At 40.5% G+C, this 20618-nt stretch overlaps 1 protein-coding gene across 3 annotated transcripts in view; it reads right to left on the bottom strand.

Annotated features, from left to right (window-relative positions):
• Positions 1 to 20618, bottom strand: part of ATAD2B (ATPase family AAA domain containing 2B) — a 112479-nt gene that overhangs the window by 10814 nt on the left and 81047 nt on the right. The window contains exons 21-25 of one of the 3 annotated variants that reach the window (XM_060233416.1): positions 17763 to 17959; positions 15982 to 16141; positions 12941 to 13063; positions 5582 to 5716; positions 419 to 1108 (exon numbers count right to left, since the gene is read on the bottom strand). In XM_060233416.1, the coding sequence (XP_060089399.1) occupies positions 419 to 1108; positions 5582 to 5716; positions 12941 to 13063; positions 15982 to 16141; positions 17763 to 17959 (1305 nt within the window). The remainder of the gene's footprint in view (positions 1 to 418; positions 1109 to 5581; positions 5717 to 12940; positions 13064 to 15981; positions 16142 to 17762; positions 17960 to 20618) is intronic. The other 2 variants (XM_060233423.1, XM_060233430.1) reach the window with 2 other exon arrangements.

Genomic DNA, 20618 nt, shown 5'->3' with positions numbered 1-20618 from the left:
AGTGTGAGAACCAGCAGTGCTATAGAAGAATAACCACTGTTGACTCACAAGGGGAAGAGTTGCTACCCAACTAAATAAATGATTATTCCATAATTTTCTTGCTGTTTTTGCAAACACCACCCTGCTTGATTAACTACTCTGAACTTATAATAGAGCTTGGGCTCTCAGAAGCAGTTAAATTTCATCATGAAACACACCTGTACCCCCTCAGACCTCTGCCATGAGAATACAGAGACCCAAGAATGTGGAAATTGAGTACTGCTGATATCTGAAGAGCACTGGGCTGTTTTAAGCTAAAGACCTTAACCCACTTCCTCAGCTCTGTATCTGCTGGAACAAGAAGGAAAATACAGACACATTCACATTGACAGTGGGATCAGATCAGGAGTTTAAAATGAAAACATTGGTAAATATGTACCTTCTTTATCTGATTCAGTTTCTTTAGCCTCAACATCTATGCCTTGTGATTTGTTTTCATTATTGCTGCATTGTGGTGCCTCTGTACCTGACTGCTTTATCTGTTCACCTCCCAGGCTCTCCCCAGAAGCTTCTGCATTCTCTTTCTGGTGATCATCAGAGGCTGCGTTTTGTGCAGGAGCAGGTATGTTGGGGATGCCAGAAGGTGAAGCAGCATTCAGTGAATCACATTTGTCATACTGACATGCTGGAGCTGGTGTGCCCTCAGAGGCTTCGCCGTTTAAACAGTCACTCTTGAACGAGGACTCTTTTTTCGAGTCCTTCCCTGCATTCACAGTAACCTTGTTACTCACTAGCAGAGATTCATTCGAACTCTCTTCTGTGGATGGAATATTATTTTCTTTCCCTACCATCCCATTATTGAGTCTTTGTTCTGTGTGTATATCCATAATATCGCAAGAGGACTCGTCGTTTGTCATAGAGAGATCCCCCGTCTCCTCTCCGTTCTCCTCAATGCAGTCTGTACTCCCCTCGAGCTCCCCATTCTCCAGCAGCTTGCTGTCCTCTCCCTGGTTTTCATCATCAGCAAACTTGGCATCATCCTCATCTTTCTTCAGATTATTGACTTTTCTCTTTTTAATAATGCCTTTCCCCCACTGTGAACGGCGCCTTGATTTCCTCCTTAACCGAACTGAATGGCAAAGAGACAGGAAATAGCTCTTAGAGGTACAACAACTTGCAGAGCCGGAAAGTGCTTTAATGAAAGGTCAAGATAAACATAATCTATTGTGTTTTTCACAATATACCATTGCCTTTGCCACAATACAGCTGTTTACAAGAATGCTGAGTACTAATCATACTCTCAGTGCTTGAGTGTCAGTGACTAACCAAAACTAGAAAAACAGCAGAGTTTTACCCTTAGCATCTAAAAACAAGGTTCCCTCAATATTTGATGGAAAAATCAACATTACGTTAAGTATGGAGTTAAGGCTTGAGGATAACATAATTTAACTTTCAAGAACAAAGAAATATCCATTAATTCCCATCAAATGTCATTACCAAAGGAGCTGGTCTCTTTAACTAAATTAAAAGCACTAAATTTGTGTCAACTTTGTATGCAACAAAAAAATTCCATCTGATATTTCAACTCATACATAGATATATTCATGGAAGTGCTGGCCTTCCATCTGAACAGAAATACTAAACTTCATAGCCACTCGCCCATCTAAACAGAAAACTTGCATCTTCTAAAACAAGCTTTAGAAAGGTAAGACATTTCATTTTAAATTTCTTGCTGTTACTACCAGAAAAAATAGCAAAAAGCTGTAGCACCTTTTCAGCTGTCTACCATTTCCTGATCAGGCTTCTCCAATATACACAGCCTTCCTGGTCATAAAGAATTCAGCTGGAGGAGGAAGAATAATTTGCAACTAAAGAAGGGTTTTCTTCAAATCTCAGGCAGGGAATTTATGAGGAAAATGAATAATAAAACCTATTTTTGATTCAAAAGATTTGAGGACTCAAGTTATGACAGCACAGCTGAAAGTACCGTCCTGAACACCGTCATTTGAAAATTCTATTCCAATCAGCATCATGCCATATCAAATAATTATACTCAGGACTGTGGCCAAGGAGCAGAACTGTCTATATTTCCACAGTACTGCAAAATAGCTCTATATCCTAAGAATCGTAGTTTTCATTTACAAAACAAAACAATTTCATCTACAGCAGCACACAGAAGCTTGAAAGAGACTGAGTGCTGCCTGGGAAAACTGGGGGGCAGGAGAGAACACTAACAAGGATTTCTACTATTTGGTGGTGGAAAGTGCTGTCAAGTCAGCAGCAGCACCTTAAGTTCAGAGGTGGTTTGAGTCGTGACCCTTGTATTCCCACCCAAATACTAGCCAGGGCCAACTCTGCTTAGCTTCTGAGATCTGACAAGATAAAGCTAGCATGGGCTACCTAGAGCAGGCTATTTAGGGGACAGGAATTTAGTAATGTGCTCTTTTAAGCCTGTCAGATTGGCAAATACAATAACAGCAAAGCTTTTGTATATCTTCAGACATTTATACTGGTCTTTCAAAGTTTTCAAAGAGGGACAGAGAAAGGTACTTTGCAGTGGAGAAGAACATGTCTATTAGATCCAACTCTACTTTGTTCATTATGCTTCACTCAATTCCACACCAAGATACAAGTAACAGGACAATAACAAATCTTTTCCCCAAAAAACTAATGAACCCAGCTCCTCAAAAACTGGTTCAAACACACAAAGCAATGTGCTTCTGATACCACCTACTGGAAAGAACAAGGAACAGTATATGCTGAATTTCTGGAGATAGTGGGAAAATACATGTTAGACATGTCCAGTATCCAAAAAGAGAACTCCCAAGGATGACATATACAGCATTGGATTAGCAGCATAAAAACATTCAGGTCTGTGCCATGCGCAGTCAAAACACAAATTACAAATATGTTGACACTTGACCCACCCTCACTGATTATCCATGCGGGTAAAAGGTCCACAAAGCAAAGTTATAGCACATATAATGCCTAAAGTATTGTTCTGTTTCCTGGCCATCATGTTAAATCTGAAGTTTTCTGTTTTGCTCCAACCTAAAGCTATATAACACCGCTGCTTTACTAAGGAATTCACTGAAGAATTTTGTATGCAGAGAATCAAATTTGAATCTCTAAAAGTTGCCCCTCTCAGGCTTCTTTGGTTTTCTGTGTTAATACTAGCTGTGCATCTATGCAAACAAATTTATCTATAGATGGCATCAAGCCAATTGGGGCTGAACTGATAACACTCTCTAGTTTCCAATGACACACAATAGAAATTTGAATGGCCATGCTTTGGCTTCACATGGATGGCACTCAATATTACATCAAAACAGGAGGAGGAGGAGGAGATATTGGATTTATATCCCGCCCTCCACTCCGAAGAGTCTCAGAGCGGCTCACAATCTCCTTTACCTTCCTCCCTCACAACAGACACCCTGTGAGGTGGGTGGGGCTGGAGAGGGCTCACAGCAGCTGCCCTTTCAAGGACAACCTCTGCCAGAGCTATGGCTGACCCAAGGCCATTCCAGCAGTTGCAAGTGGAGGAGTGGGGAATCAAACCCCGTTCTCCCAGATAAGAGCCCGCACACTTAACCACTACACCACACTGCAAGACTGCCAATGTATTTATTACCTAGTTATTACTATGGCACTCTTATTTTGTTTAGAAAATGTGTATTCTACCCATAGAAGACTGCTGGAGAAGCAAACAATATATCAAAATACAAATAACACATTTTCCAAAATTTAACAACACAGAAAGGGGGATAAACCAAACATTAACAAATATGGCCAGCAAAACAGAATATATACACACCCCAAAAAAACAAAAAGGAAAAAAATGGATGGGTGAGGGTGAGAATATAATGGGTGAGGGTAAATAAGAATATAACATGCAGCCAGAAGGGAAATGAGGTTCCAGGAGGGAAAAAATATTCCATAAATAAGAACCTACAACAGGTCCTCTCCCTAATAACTGTGTATCTTACTTCAGAGTACTTGTGTATAGAAAGAGCCATAACAAATGACCAGTTCTTGACCAGGCACATATGGGAGAAGGCAGATCTTTAAGTATCTCATTGTTCACAGTTTAAACAATCTATTAAAAAACCACCAATAATAAAAGCCTCAAGCAATATTAGGCCATTTCTTCAGTACTACAAAAAACAATCATTAATAGAAATACAGGCCAGAATGCTCATCAGCTACAAGTGAACTTAACGTTAGAAATCTTCCACAAAGAGGAGTCATGTGAAAACTGCAGACACCTGCTGCTTCTGCTTTGCATGGGAGAAATTTGTGGAAGAATTAAGTTATGCATACCCATTTCCAACAATAATGAGGTCTCCAAGTTTTCTAATTAGTTGAGAGCAGAAAATCGTAGTGTTTTCCAGAATGCAATAGCTGTACTTGATCCCCCATCAGCTAGAGCTAAGCAGGAAACTACAATTCTAATTCAGCTACTGATTGTAGACGCAGTCCTGTCCTTGCTGGGATGAGGGGGAAAGAAATGTTGGGAGTATATCAGGAAGATGGCAGTCTACACTGATCTCAATTGACGTCTGCCACTTTGCTGAGGAAATGTGCAAAAGAGTAGATTTTTACACTTATTTTGATCCACAATTATTGGATTCTAAATAATAAATCTCGAACAGAACTAGATAGTATTTGATTACCTTTCTAAAACATTCAAATTCTCCTGCTTAAAATTATGCAAGTAACACTTTAAACTGAAAATTGTAAAAAAAAAATTATCTTCCCGTAATAATCTCCAACACACAAAATTGTTCAGTGTAAATCCATCAATGTTCTTCTAAACACTTTTATACAAAGAAATTCCATTTAGCTGAACACAGAAGACACTTTCAGCTAGTATAGGCCACTTATGTAAAGGAGATGTTTTCAAAAATAGATAACCAGAAGACATGTGTCATGATCTGAGGCCTAGTGCAGCCTAAAAGGCAGGGAGAAGCCTGCCTAGGAGTAGATACAGGGGCCTACATCTCCCAGGATCCCTGCTGTTTTTCTGACTGGGTGAAGTAGTTTCAGAGGGAAAATGGGCCCAGAGGAGGGTGGGTCCTGGGAGGAAAGCCACAAACAGGGTGTGTGTTCTCTCTGGAGAAGGCTGCAGGGTGAAAGGTTCTCTCTGGAGAGAAGGCAGCTGGAGAGAGATCCCTCACTTAAGGAGGGTGAGTTTTGGAGTTATAAAAAAGGGATGACCAGTGAAACACATCAAGGCCTTTGCTATTTACACCAACCTTTATTGTTTATATATTTCACTGCTGCACTAAAAAAAAAAATTCTTACCCACTTATTGTTTGAGCACTGTAAATAAACTGTTGTTGTTAACTGCCTGGGTCCTCACGTCTTCTTGGTTATGGGTAAAAGGTTTTGCTAAAAAGGAAGATAGAAGGGTAGTTGGGTGTGCTGGGCTCTCCCTTACAGATCCTTACCAGAGTGGTGGCAGCCAGTAGAAGGTCCTTCCTGGTCCCCTGCTGTGTGACAACAGGGTAGAGAGAGCTTGAAAAAAAGATGTACATCAGATACACGGGTGTGTCTTGGTTACTGCATTTACCATCTGAATGAAATGACTGACAATACTCACATGCACATTTATTTGCAGAGTTCTGCCAGACAGACATTGCATTTTTTTGTTTGTTCTGAAAAGCCTCTTCAACTCTGTTTTCTGTTTTCTGTACAGTGTTGTGAGGATTTACTTGCTCTGCTGCTACTGATAAGCCTGTGGACAGAAGATAAGCATACCTATTTAAATAATCCTCACACTATAAACCGGATCTGAGTTTTTAAAGAGAAGCCTGGAGTATAAAATAACATTAAAACCTGACAGTAATTAAAGACATTCAACTGGATGCAATAAAACAAAGATTTACATCAAGGATATTTACTTTATCCAGGAAAGGAATCCATCAGACATACAGCCTCAGAGTATTAAAACCTGACCTTTCAAAACAAAAACAAAACTTAACCTTCCCATTTCAAAGAAAGCAGTACTTTGTAATATTTATATAGGGTTTTAGAGTGTTCAAAGCATTTCACATACTTTAGCCTGCTGTACTTTTTCAAAAACCCTGTACCAGTATTACTATTCTGACATTAAATGCCTTGAAAGGCTTCATGGGATTCCCTGTGGTCATGTCATGCGTTCACATCAGAGGCAAGATTTATTCATATTTTTGTTTCTTAACCACTGAACTTTTTCATTCAATTTTAGCAAAGAATCATGTCCCACTAGCTTGAACTTTCCAGGTTTCCCTTCCAAGGACTATATATGCTGCTATTCAGGATTACAGCAAAATTAGGTTACTATGTATAACCAGGGCTTTTATTTTATAAGAAGTTACCAAGGATAGATTGCTACCATAGAAGCAGAGAGTTGGAAGGGACCTCCAGGGTCATCTAGTCCAACCCCCTGCACAATGCAGGAAATTCACAAATACCTCCCCCTAAATTCACAGGACCCACACTGCTGTCAGATGGCCATCCAGACTCTGTTCAAAAACCTCCAAGGAAGGAGAGCCCACCACCTCCCGAAGAAGCCTGTTCTACTGAGGAATCGCTCTAACGGTCAGGAAGTTCTTCCTCATGTTGAGCTGAAAACTCTTTTGATTTAATTTCAACCTGTTGGTTCTGGTTCCACCTTCTGGGGCTACAGAAAACAATTCCAAACCATCCTCTATATGACAGCCCTTCAAGTACTTGAAGATGGTGATCATATCACCTCTCAGTCGCCTCTTGTTCAGGCTAAACATGCCCACCTCCTTCAACCTTTCTTCGTAGGGCTTGGTCTCCAGACCCCTCACCATCTTTGTTGCCCTCCTCTGGACCCATTCCAGCTTGTCTATATCCTTCTTAAAATGTGGTGCCCAAAACTGAACACAATACTCCAGGTGAGGTCTTACCAGAGCAGAGTAAAGCGATACCATCACTTCACTTGATCTGGACACTATACTTTTGTTAATACAGCCTGATATTGCATTTGCCTTTTTAGCCACTGCATCACACTGTTGACTAATGTTCCGCATATGGTCCACTAAGACCTCCATGAATATTCTATAGTGCTTACAGTTTACAGCATGTTTTACAATATGCTGTTATGATTTTCCCCTCACACCTACCTGAGGAAAATAATCAATACTCCCATGCTGAGACCAGGCAACAGATGGGGGGTGGGTGGGTGGGAATGTGCCTCAGATCATGAAGAACACAGCTGAGCAAGAATTTAATCCCAGTTTCAAAATCACTACACCACATAATGATGCTGGATTTTATGATAATTTTATACTATTATATCTATTCACACTGTCACCAAAGATAAGAACCTGGATTTCAGCACAAACACTATTACAACACGAGGACTGAAGGGCAGAGGGCCTGAACACAGCCAAACTGGAGAAAGAAAAGCAGAATTCACTCAGGGAAAAGCTTTGCAAACAGCACGCTCATTCCAGCACATTAGTCTTCCAAGGCTTGTATCTTGGAAGAGTGTAAAACTATCTTCAAGGTTATTTCCTCTGCCTTGGAAAAACTGCTGGAAAATCACACAATCTCCCCTCCAGTCCATTTTTTCCATCCCACATTTCTTCCTCTTGAAGCTTCTGTTCTTGAAAAAGCAAACTGTGTGTGGCTTTGCCTGCAATGTGTAGTTAGGCCCTCAGACCACTTGGAGGAGCACAAGGATGATAAATTAAATACTTCTCACCAACATTTGATACAGGAGAGAGGAATTTCTCTTCCCAAAATTCAGTTTTTTAGACACAGCTTTTAACTCCTCTTATTCTTTTTTTTTCATATTAGGGATTTCTCTTTGAAATCCTGGCACCCTGTTGTACATTTGATTCTTGAAGAAGAGGTGATATATCCAGCCATTATGGTTTGAACCATCCAATTTGTGACCCTCTCAATCAGTGGGGGCTGCATGGAACAACTGGCAGCCCTTGACTGCATCTCCTTGGTGAGTAGGGACAACAGAGGAGGGCGAGTAAAAAATAACTGAAAGGCTCTTTTAACATAATACAAGTGCTCTATTCTCCTAGCAGTCGGAGGTAAAGTCTTTTCCAGATTTCTTCCAGGATGTCCTCAAGTCTGGCGAGGAATGGGAAAGTGACCAAGCCATGAGACTCTGAGTAGAGCCTAGCCAGAATTTTGTCTGAGAGCTTATGTTGAATGTCGAAATCTCTGTTTCCAGCGATTGGCCATGTAGTTCATTTGCTCACTGTACATTCTGAGATCCTTGGTTGGGGACACTGAGGTGTGTTCACCAGCCTGCTCACCCAGACTTGGTTCTGAATAGAGATGTGAAAGCCCGGGAAAAAACTGAAAAATTCGGAGGGAAGACCTTTTTTTTTTTTCTTGAAGCCTTCCCCCCACAAAAAAAAAAATTGAAAAAAGGAAAAGAAATTGATTATAGAACATTTTATTTTTACATTATTAATAATATATTTTAAATCAAGGTGTTCAAATATTTTCCAAATTATTTCTAAAAAATACGTGTGGTACCAGATTATTCCAATTTCTGTGCACTGAGGACAAGCAAGTGCTAGGTCACGCCCATTCATTGAAACGTAGTCTTACACTCCCTTCTATACACTTCCCCCCTCTTCAATTCTTTTTATGAGAATGTGTTTTTTATTTTTATTTAATACTGTGGAGAGGAAATATGAATAATTGTTACTTCTGGATTTTTAAAAATTGTTTTGTGGAGTTTTTTGTCTGTTCCACATAAACTAGTAAACAGTTCAGGAGATTGTTGCTCCATTTGTTACAATTACAAATAAATATTTAAAAAGTAAATTCTGTTTGTAATAATTGTTTGGATATACTACATTTTTAATATGCTAGTTGTGATAATTTCATGCCAAGTAAAATTGCCCATAGTCATATTTTATGTCCTTAAAGTAACAATGACTTTCAATCTGGAAAAGAAAAAAGAAGTGCCAATGCAGCATTTTTTTCAGTTTTTCCGAACATTTCGGTTTTTTTCCAAGCTTCAAAATTTCCAGAAATTTTACATCTCTAGTTCTGAAGCAGAGCCCTTCGATTCAATGGCCTCCATCCATCTGGTTCCAGGCAATGAGGCCCCATATGAAACTGAAGCAGAAAGCAGGCATGAGTATCTCCAATGTCTATAGCAGTATGAGCTCAGATCCATAACCCAGTGGGCAGATTCATCCCACTTATCAAAATAGCCAGGAAAGAAATTACAGAACTTCAAATTACTTACATGGTGGTATCTCAGCCCCAATAAACTAGCACATTTTCCAAGCCGCTGGAAGAGTTGTGGTAATGTTTGCTCAATGTTGGTAACAATGCCCTAAAATAACTCTTTTCTGGACCGAAGTCGTAGAACACGCCCAATGTATCACAGGATATACTATTGCACTCCCCCCCCAAAATAATTTTTCTGCAATTTTGTTATTACAATTACAAAACTTAAACATGATCTGATCAACAATCTATTAACAGTGGCAAAAACTGCTTTTGCATCGCTCTGGAAATCTGATGCCACCCCATTGATCTCCCTCTGGTTTGAAAAAATTGGGACCAATTAATCATGGAAAAGATTGCAGATCACCTCTCCTCAGCTGAAATCTATCCCAGAACAACCTGTTTTGAGGAGAAATGGTTTCCATTTTTGGAAATCACTGCAACCAACAATATACTGCCAATCAACATGACTTATCGTGAATTTCTTTCTCTGTAATACTCTCTACCTTCACTTTTTCTAAGTTTCCTGTCCCCCCCCCCCTTTTTTTATTTATAGCTTTCCTGAGCTTGGAATGATGCAAGGTGCTGCCATTTATACATCTGTAAGTTAGGAAAATAGATAGGTACTTTTGATGTACCATTATACTGTTATGTTTCACTTCTTTTATGAAAAATAATATCTGCATAATCCTAGAGTTTGTTTAGACCATTAGACTGATGATAATTTTACTGTATTCTGTCTCAATCTCATGTATAATTTATGTTCTTTTTATTTACTTTGTTTATGCTTGATTACATAAAAAAAACTTCTGAATTTTTTTTTTAAAAGCCAGGCAGCATCCCATAGTGATGTTCTGGATATCTTGCCTCCTGGTACTGGTGTGTCCATGGAAACATCTGTTCTTATTCGGTTTCATTGGGAACCTGTCCTGCTGAGATTTCCCCTTCAATTTCACCCTCCGACACTGATACTCCTGGGAAGTAATTGACTTCTGAAGGCTGCATGGCTGGTGGGTCCTGCATTCAAGGTGGTGATCGAACTTGAGGAGCAGGCTTGGACTGCTTGTCCTTCCCTTTCTTGGCTGGAGGTTCCAAGAAGGCATGATGCAAATTAATCAATGGCAACTCCAGTCGAATCCATTGTGACAAAGAAACAAGTGTCAGGATGGACCATCTCAAACCCACCTGAACAGTTGTCGCCGGGTTGGCAGATGATCGGGACTTGGATGCTTTAAGAGCCTTTTCTCATAAAGTGGCTTTGAGGCTGGAAGTCCTGTCTCTGCGTGCCTTGGAAATGAATTTCAAACACAAGTTGCAGGTGGATATGTTATGTCCCTCCCCCAAATAAAAAAGGCACAGATCATGATTGTCCATTTGAGCCGTTTTGGCTGCACAACCGGAACATTCTTTTAATAAGGGCATTTGGGCCATTGTAAAAGAAACAGTAGTAATTCTATCTCACAATGCAGGAGACTCCTTGACGCACAACCTGGCAGAAAAGGAACTGAGGATGGGTGCTGCCACACGGAAGCACATGGTCTCTAGTCAGGGCCTCTAGCTCCTGCGTGCAGCGCCCTCTGAAGGCTCTTAGCTGTAAAAGCACATACACAGTCTCCATGTGGAACTGGCAAAGAAGATCAACAGCAGAATGTTGTTGTAGATCATTCAAATGCAGGATGTTATACTACAACTGTGTAGAGTCCGTCAAACCAGGATCTGAAGCAGGGGTCTCAGATTGGTGTATTAACCATCGTTCCTTAACCATAGTTTCACATTACGTAACAGATGGAGAATTCAGGTTTCCTCCTGCTGCTTTACACCTAGCCCAACTACAGAGGTGCCTGGTAAGAGAGGCCCAAAAACCAAACCCCTCTCTCACCCTTGACTGTCTCTTCTTAGCTGTCTCCCTTGACCACAACCAATTTTACACTAGACCTTTATTCCTGGTTTAGCCCTGTCCCCAAACTGACATTCTACACTAGAATCAGAGAACCAGAGAAACCAACTCTACGACCCTATGATTTTAGTGTAGAATGTCAGCTTGAGGACAGGACTAAACCAGAATTAAAGAACTATTGAAAGATTGGTTCACATCTTTTACTCTTAAGTTTATCAGGCAAAAGCTGTGTCAAGAGCAGCCAGAGAGGGAATTCCCAAAAAGGATTTCCTTACCTTGCAGAGCTGCCAACTATTGGAGTTGGTATCACTATGAAGAAGAAGAAATTGGATTTATACTCCCACCCTACACTCCGAATCTCAGAGTCTCAGAGCAGTTTACAATCTCCTTTACCCCCCCCCCCAACAGACACCCTGTGAGGTAGGTAGGGCTGAGAGAGGTCTCATAGAAACTGCCCTTTAAAGGACAGTTCTGAGATAGCTATGGCTGACCCAAGGCCCTTCCAGCAGCTGCAAGTGAAGGAGTGGAAAATCAAACCCAGTTCTCCCAGATAAGAGTCTGCGCACTTAACCACTGAAATGAAATGAAAGGCAATGAAATCAGTATAAACAGAAATAAACCAGGACTGAGTGACTGTCTATGAGCCAAATCCCAATTTCACAAATTAATCATAGTAAGCCATGGCTCCATATAATATCTCCATGGTCCCACAGACTACATTTGGACATAATATAGCAACATGGCTCATTTTAAATGATTTGTTTGTGCAGCTGGCATTCAGGTCCCAGAGAATCACTGAAATTCTGGCTTGCCCTGACAAATACTGATTTCATCACTTTTGCTCTAGCCCAGCATCTCTGTGACCAGAAGAGCATGCAACAGCACTGCCAGGAAATAAACTGGGATTATCGCATACCTATTTCATAGGAAACCAAACTTAAAAATGCTGTCAAGTTTGTGTTCCCAAATACCAGCTTGATCAGCCCCAACAAGCCACAGTTAGTGAAGTTATTCACATTCAGGCAACTGGACTAACCATAGTTATAGAATCACAGAGTGGGAAGGGGCCATACAGACCATGTAATCCAACCCTTGCTCAACGCAGGATCAGTTGGTTAAATTAAACCACAGTTATATGTGACATTCAAATTGAGCCTTAGGGTGTATCACTAAAGAGTAAACTGACTGAACCACCATGTGAAAATATACTATTTATATGAAGCCACTCTTTCAGCTAGTTAAAAAGTGAATATGACTTTGATCAACAAGGAACACATACCATTGTGTAAGTTTCTTGTTTAAAGAGGATGCTTTCTGTTTGCATTTGCTAAGGACCATTCTCCAAGATCATCATGTCCTGCAAGCTTGTGTACCTAATTACAATACATTACCTGAGAGTCAATTCTCATATTCTAAAACTGGTATACAAGACAAGTGCTGATGTGCGGGGAAATCATTCATATGCTTAATCCTCCAGCAGTAAGCCACTTTACATAAAGCTTACCAAGTTCTGCTTTAAAGCACCTGAAGTCTCCACCAATCTGCCTGGGAGAATGTCATAAGGAGAGAATCCAGGGCAGCTGAAAGCCTAGTAGGCTGCTGTGAATGTTAGGTTCTCTCTCCCACATGCTTACAACTCTTTCTAGGAAGGCTTGGACAACTTTCCAAAATCAGCAACCCAAACATTTGCCCCATGCAAATAATGTACCAAACTGCATAGTGGATTAAAAGGATCCTCTCTCACATTTAAGTAGCACAAAATTTAAACTCAACAATCTCAAACCGTTAAGGTCTTAAGTGTCACAGTATATCTATGATAGACATATTTTAAATTAATTATACCTCTTTTTTTCCTTGCTTCCTTGATTTCTTCACACATTTTATTAAACTCTGGATCCAACTCAGCAGCAATGATAGCGTGAGCAGTGTCCTTCAGAGTACAGGCTCTGTGCCTAATTATTTTATCTACAAAATTAGCACAATTCTCATTTTAGTCATCAAAGATACTTAAAAAATTTTAAGACGTCTTTATCATCTTACCTCACATGCCAAAGGCAATAGTACAAATATCTGAAAGGCACATGATCCATCAAATTAATGTATGGGGGGGTCCAAAAAAATCCACGATATAATAGCATTGATCAAACAAATGATGGCATTTTAACCTCCTGAAAATATAAGGCTGGGTGGAAGATGCAGAGTTCTGCCTAAGGCAATCACAGCTTGTGATGTTACCCAAACTAAACCTAGTGCACCAGCAGGTGTCAGTCAAGCAATGAAGTTGTTACTGTTTTCGTTCTGACTGGCCCAGCAAAATTCTGCAGTGGACGAAGGTTTCAGAACAAAATGCATGGTTCAGTAAACACTTCTAATTTGGTAGGTCACAAATTGTGCTGGTCTGATCTACACCACACAGAATCACTGTTTTTGGAATTTACTCTGTGTGTGCATGAGAGAGAGAGAGAGAGAGAGAGAGAACACACACCCATATTTCAGACTCTCATAAATTGTGGCAATGCCCTTATTCAGAATGCCCACCCAGCTAATGTGGAAGCAGAACTCTTCAGGTTTCAAAGAATGGAGGAGGCAAGGGCTTTTCACCTGAGAGGCAACTGTGTAATTAAGTAACTTTAGGCTCTTGATGCATTGGTGTTATGACCATAATGACTGTGACCTCACCCCTCAGTGCAGGTTTCAGCCACTAATGGACAAAAAAATTATAGCCAGCAAGCCTACACACACATACATTGAACACCATCCAGCCCCTCCTGCTATAATCTGCGGTAATCTGTTGTGTTGCTGGACTACAATGCCTGCTCTGGATCTATCTTATGAGCAATGAATTTTTCCATCTGGAAACCTCTTATGGGCTCTGGTCTCTCTTTTCAGTTATATTTTGCCAAGACACTGTAAAATTATTTTTGCAATGCCATCTTGTTTTTAAGGGATCAATTATCTTGTATAGTTTTATCATTGGTTTTATTGTTAGTCTTTCACATTGTAATCTTCCCTGAGCCCACTTGCAGGAAGGGTGGGATAGAAATAAAATAAATTTCTTAGGAATACATCCAGCTGAACTTGTGGAAACTTGCTTACGCATAAACATGCAAAAGATAGTACGAACTGAATCTGGAAAGTATAAATGCTACAATATTCAAGAGAAAAATCTGAGCAGCAATCATGAGAAACAGAGGAGATGCAGATTATTAACCAACAAGTAACCTGCTTGCTGTCTCCAGCTCAAATTCCCTTCCAATCAAAGGCTGAGCCTGATTAGAACTTGAGTCAGGGTCTTCTGCGTTATGGCCCAACAAGAGCAGCCATCCACCAAGACAAGGATACATTTTATTTAAGCTTTTTTAAAGTGTAGCTGATAGATTTCTCACTGTATTGTTCTGAGGATGCAAGAGGCCTCTGTGGAACATGGGCTGCTTGCCAAATACTGGGGAACTTGGGAGTACATGGTAGGAACCAGAGATAGTGAAAAGGAGGGCTTGGAGGTTCACAGACGTTTCTAAACCAAGATGAGTTGCTTAAGTTTGAGGGCTACTGTCCTACAAAACTTTTAAGCAATACGCATTTATAACATGTAGCTTATAGAAATACTGACCCGCAATAGAGACATAAGTTTGTTTTTTAAAAAGGAGTCTTGTAGGACCTTGAAGACTAAAGGCTGGACCAGCACTCACAGGGCAGATCTTGCCCACCCCCAGAAATTTTGCTGTACTTCCCAAAATGCAGTCAGAATTTGCTGGCTACTAAGGCATGGATTCACACCATTAAATTTTGTTTTCAATCCACTTCAACTCTGACCCTCTTAGCTATATATATCAGCTACTATCTGAATCTGTCGATTCTAACTGGTTAACTTGCATCGAAGCCAAAATAAATTCCCTGATTTTATCCTTAGAATTTTTAACCATGTCTGAGACTTTTTAAAAAATAAAATCTAGGGTTCAGAGTTACAAACTCTCTAAAGCCTTGCCAACCGAACCTGCTCTCCCTTAAATTTAAGGATAGTTCCGAATCCAAGCTTCCCAGCTGCCCACCTCTATCAACTAGCTCCAAACTTGCGCAGAGCCTTCTCCTTGGCCACATTTAACATTCTTCCCTGAGCCATTTTATCTGGCAGATTCCAAGGGATTCCTTACTCTAGCAAATGCTGTCCTTGTACGAAGGACTGTGTTGAAACTGCCTCCCATGTTCTTCCTCAATGGCTATTTATTTGGCATCCCATCGTGATTTCTTATAGTCCATATTAGCCCCACTCCTAGAGACTTCTGATGATTTTAAGATTTTTCTTGCTTAGTAACCCAGATATTGAAATAAATTAAACAGTAGCAAAGTTTCTTCATAGTGTTATGGTTACAAGCCCTGATAAGTAATACTATGTATTAGGTTTTACTATACTGTTATTTCTGTTTTTATCTTGTATTTCTAATCTTACTTTGTATGGACTTTGTACTCTCCTAATTTGTAATTTGGTCGACCTATTGTATACATCTATACATGCCAATAAAGGCTGTCTGATGATAAAAATACAGCTCCAGGGTGGTCTACAGGGAGAAGAGAAATAGCAGAAGTGCTCTCAGATTACCAAGCAGAAATGTGATTTGTGTGAACAAAAAAGGAATTAAGATCCAGCCCTAACCAATGTATTGAAGGCTTCTGTAAGCTGTAGTTCACTTCATAAGATGCATGAAGGAACATCTCAGTCAGCAGAATCAATTATATGTTGTTGGGGGTTTTTTTGGGGGGGGGGGCAAGGGGACTGTGAACAACGATTTTATAACCAGTAGCTACAAAACGCTATGAATAGCTTTGAAATGCAAGAGTAAAATGTTTGTTCATATTTAAACAAGAATGAAACAGTATTTCCTTACCCCCTGGATCTTTATCAGGATTATACTCCAATGCATTGCTACAGATAAGATCGATGTCTATGAGGAAATCCTTTGCTGTTAAATAGTTCTGCTTGTCAATTTTACTTATTACTGTAGACAAGTCCATCGGCTCTTTGATAACCTCCAGATAGTCAGAAACCTATAATCAAACAGCACAATAAAGTGACAAAGATACCTATGTTGGTTTTTGCATATATCCAACACTAGGTTTATTTGTTATTTTCAGACTTATTTCATGCAGAACAGTTTCAGTCCCCAAAGAGTAAAACTAGTGCTGGTAACAAGATTCTTCCTCACACAAAAACAACTGCAAACATGGTAGCTAAAAATCAAATTATTTTTTAAAATATGCTATACAGAGAAAACCTCATACCCTTCCAAGACTTCAAAGCACAATGCAGAAATACTCATTCACACATCTGATTCCAAGATAAATACACATACAGGTTGGGGGTAAGTAGGCTTCCAAACTTATCAGCAGGGAATCACAAGACTAATAAGGACAGTCTATGCACACCAAGGGAGCACGATTCCACCCACCCACCCACCTCTAGTGAACTTCACTGACTGTCATGCATCTACAGCCAATCCATTAAACCTACACGTTCCAATTTAATGACACCCATACATTTAGAGGCTATCCATACATTACTTCCATGGCACATTATCAGGAAGAAGTAATCCAGCTGACACCCACAAGATAATGTATGTCTAGAACTCAGGACTGTCACATATCAACTTGAACAGTAACTCAAATGATACTTTCAAAGGAGGAGGTCACATTCCAAAAGTTCTAGAAAAATCATTATGTGTTCTGCACAGATCCCATGTACAGGATTCAGAGACCATGAACCTTACAGTTAAAGTTACAGTATACACAGGCATTTAAAAGATTTATTAACACAAGTTTATATGCCTGCAAAAAAAAAAAATCAACTCCAGATATTCAAACATTATTCTTCTAAGAACATAATCACAACTGGCTGTTATCTGTGCAAAGTTGGTTTTGAAGTTGACCAAAAACCAGACAGACAAACATAGCTTGTAACTATGATGATCTAAAAGCAAGCTTCTAAAATGCAAATGACAGTTATAGCAGCTTTGTCATTCTCTATTTAGTTTCTCACAGGAATTAGAATGAAAGTCTATGCAAATTTTCCTTCAAAGGTCAAGTTCATCAAATAGAAAAATGGATGTCATACTGGTTTAAGCCACCTTGGTAAAGGAAGGCTATAAATTCTTATCATAAATTCATTTTTGTTGTTTTAAATGCTGCAGATTGCTACCATTGGCCAGTTAAACGGCATCTTCTATGCCTTATGACCTTATTGCTTCTGAATAATAATAATGCTGGCCAGAAACAGGCAACGGGAAAAATGATTGGTTAATTTTTGTCTTTAACAGATACTATAATCTAATAAATATTTCTTTAACACATCTTGTTCAATGCTGTTTCTCCAAGCAAAGATCAGTTTGCATTCAGCCTGGCATGAAGAAAACAAATTATCGTACACAGTCGAAGGAGCAGCCTGAACAATACAAAGTGTTCTGGATTATGTTAGTATTGCAGCCAACAACCAGTTAGCTGTGGCTTCAAAATGTTCAAATTAAGCCAATATTCCCTGTAAATATGGAAAACAAGCGTTAGATCACAGATAACCAAGGCCATCTGGGATACTAACTGATCTACGCCTTTTGTTTTAAAAAATTAACTGTTAATACGGTCAACTTCATTGTTTGCACATTTACTGAAACAAGACCTCTTCAATATCCACCGGTTTGCTGAAGATGTTAAAGCGCTTGTCTGTGGCCAGCCTCTTGGTAACATCCCTGAGAAACAGCCGCAGCTCTCGCAATGTGTTCTCTTCCTGGTCTTCCATTCGCTGCTTTTCTGTCTCTGACAGCTGGCGAGTCGGAGGTGGTAGTGCAAGGGGAAGCACCTCCATATCAGAAAGAGCTAAAAAAAATTGTGTAAGAAAAAAATTAGACTTTTAAAAATTATATCTGCAGAACATTTTATACTTCCCAACTATTTGATACCATCAAGAATTCTGCATTCTTCAGAAACTTTTAAAAGATTGAAAAATACCAATACTGTATGAATATTTTTCAAACTGCTGTGTACAGCCTGCTCAGCACCAGTAGTCCAAACCAGAATGAGCTGGGAGATTCAGAAATTGGAATAACAATTCCTACATAGCTCAACATTAGTTAAAACATGCATTAAAACATTCCTTTGGCTCAAAATGGCTTTTTAGCACAGGCAAGTTAAAAAGCTAAATGCAGGGAAATTTTTTAAATTTCAGTTATCCATCAGACTGACAGTCACTATTCTCCCCCCTTTTCCCCTCCTCTCCAAGCAGTGTTGATGAGCTGCACAGAGGCAGGGAAATGAGACAAAATTGCCCTTCTTGCATCTTCTGTAAGAAGAGCTGCCCTGGCAGAAGATGGTGGTGGGTGTAATAACATCCCTACCTCCCTCCTCACTGCAGCCCACCAACTCGTGTAAAAGCAGGTTGCTTACCTGTAACTGATGATCTTCGAGTGGTCATCTGTGCATTCACACCCTTGGGATCAAACAGCACCTGCACCAACTCCAACAGTGTCAGAAAGCTCCAAAGCTTTTGCGGCCACCTTCTGAGCATTCTCAGGAATTCCACCATGCATGCCCAGGGGAAGGCACCAGGATCCCACCAGTTTCCTTCTGACCACTTATCATAGCATAACAATAAACAACTAGGCTAACAGCAGAAGGAAAGGATGAGCGAGTGGTGTGAATGTGCAGATGATCACTTAAAGATCATCAGTTACAGGTAAGCAACCTGTTTATCTTTGTCATGGTCACTGTGCTTCACACCCTTGGGAGAATAACAAGCTGAATCCTACCTGGAAGGAGGGTGTGGCAGGCATCAGTTGTAGACTGATCAAAGAATGGAACTCCTGACCACTGCTCTCCTCTCCTGAACATCAAAAGCATAGTGCTTCACAAACATGTTAGGTGTAGCCCTTATGGCAGCTTTGCACATCTCTTGGAGAGGAAAACCTTTGAGAAAGGCTGTAGAGATAGCCATAGCTCTAGTAGAGTGAGCTTTTAATGGTCCAGAGAGAGGTTTCTTTGCCATCAGGTATCAGAGTATGTCTCTACTATCCATTTGGAGAGCCTCTGTGATGACAACTTAGAAACTTGGTGATGGTCCGTAGAGGTGACAAACAAATGAGGGGTGATATGGAGAGCACAGGTCCTATGCAGGAAGACTTCTAGAGAATGCTATCCTCATTCTTCTTCTGAGGTACGGTTCGGGAAGAACACTCGGAGAACCAGTTCAGGGTGGGTATGAAACCCGGACACATCTTTCAGATGGAAGTTAATGTCTGGAGTCACTGTGACCCCCTCTGCATGAAACCGAAGGAATGGAGGGTCACAACATAGAGCCACCAATTCGCTAACTCTACATGCTGAAGTTCTGGCTACTAGGAAGGCTGTCTTCCATGATAAAATGCATAGATCACACCTCAAAGGATTCAAAGGGCTTACATGTGAGAATGTTTAGGATGAGCTGGAGACCCCACAGTCTTTGGGGCCTTTGCTATCTGGTTTGGGAAAAGACTGAGGTACCATCCACTTCACAACGGTAGGCCGAGATCACAGACAGATAAACTTGCAGAGAGCAAGTGAATCATGCCAGCATCGAGGAGGGAAAGGAGAATTGAAAAAATTGTTGAGAGGGGTGACCTATATGCAGGTGTCCCCGTATCCGCTGCAAAGTTTTGGAATTTCTTCCATTTGTAGGTGTATGATCTCCTGGGTGATGGCTTTCGGCTATTCATCAAATCTTCCTGAAGTGTGTGTGTGGGGGGAGGGGTGTTAATTGATTCTCCACACCATCAGTTTCAGGTGAGAAACACTGTAATAGAAAACCTTTCCCCCTTGGTTCAGTAGGAGATCTGGAACCATGGGGAAGTGGTGGAACGATCCCTTGCTGAGGTGAAACAGGAGTGGAAAGCATGGTTGGCAAGGCCACCAAGGAGTCACCAGGATGCAGTGTGGTTCGTCCTGAAGAATGTTGTGGATCACCCAAGTAGCGGAATGGGAGGAATATGTGGAGGGGGCTGTTTGATCAAAGAAAGATGAGGCTGTCCCCTAGAGATAGAGGATCCCTGCCGTTGCAAGAGCAGAAGAGGTGACATTTCTTGTTCACCCTAATCACGAAGACAGCTGTATTTGGCATCCCCCAGTTGCTAAAGACCATGTTCAGATAAAGGTTCTTGAGTTTCCATTCATGGAGAATCACACCACCTCCCATGCAACTTAGAAAATCTGCCCGAGTGTTCAGGTCTCCCACAAGGTGGGACACTACAAAGGTTGTTCCATGTTTAATGCACCAATGCCAGAGAGTGATGGCAAGGTCACCCAGACTCCGAGACACTGTTCCCCCCTTGCCGATTTATGTAGCTGAGGGCTGTGGTATTGTCCATGAGAACTGTCACAACTTTGTGCTGAAGAATGGGAAGGAAGGGTTGTAGGGCAAATCTGATAGTCAACAGTTCCAGATAGTTATGTGTTGAGAGCACTGAGTGACATCCCGTATCAAACCCACTGAAATACCATGGAGGTG

Source organism: Heteronotia binoei, chromosome 1 (genome assembly GCF_032191835.1).
Source record: "Heteronotia binoei isolate CCM8104 ecotype False Entrance Well chromosome 1, APGP_CSIRO_Hbin_v1, whole genome shotgun sequence".
Lineage (NCBI taxonomy): Eukaryota > Metazoa > Chordata > Lepidosauria > Squamata > Gekkonidae > Heteronotia > Heteronotia binoei.
This window is presented reverse-complemented; position numbering and strand designations above follow the sequence as displayed.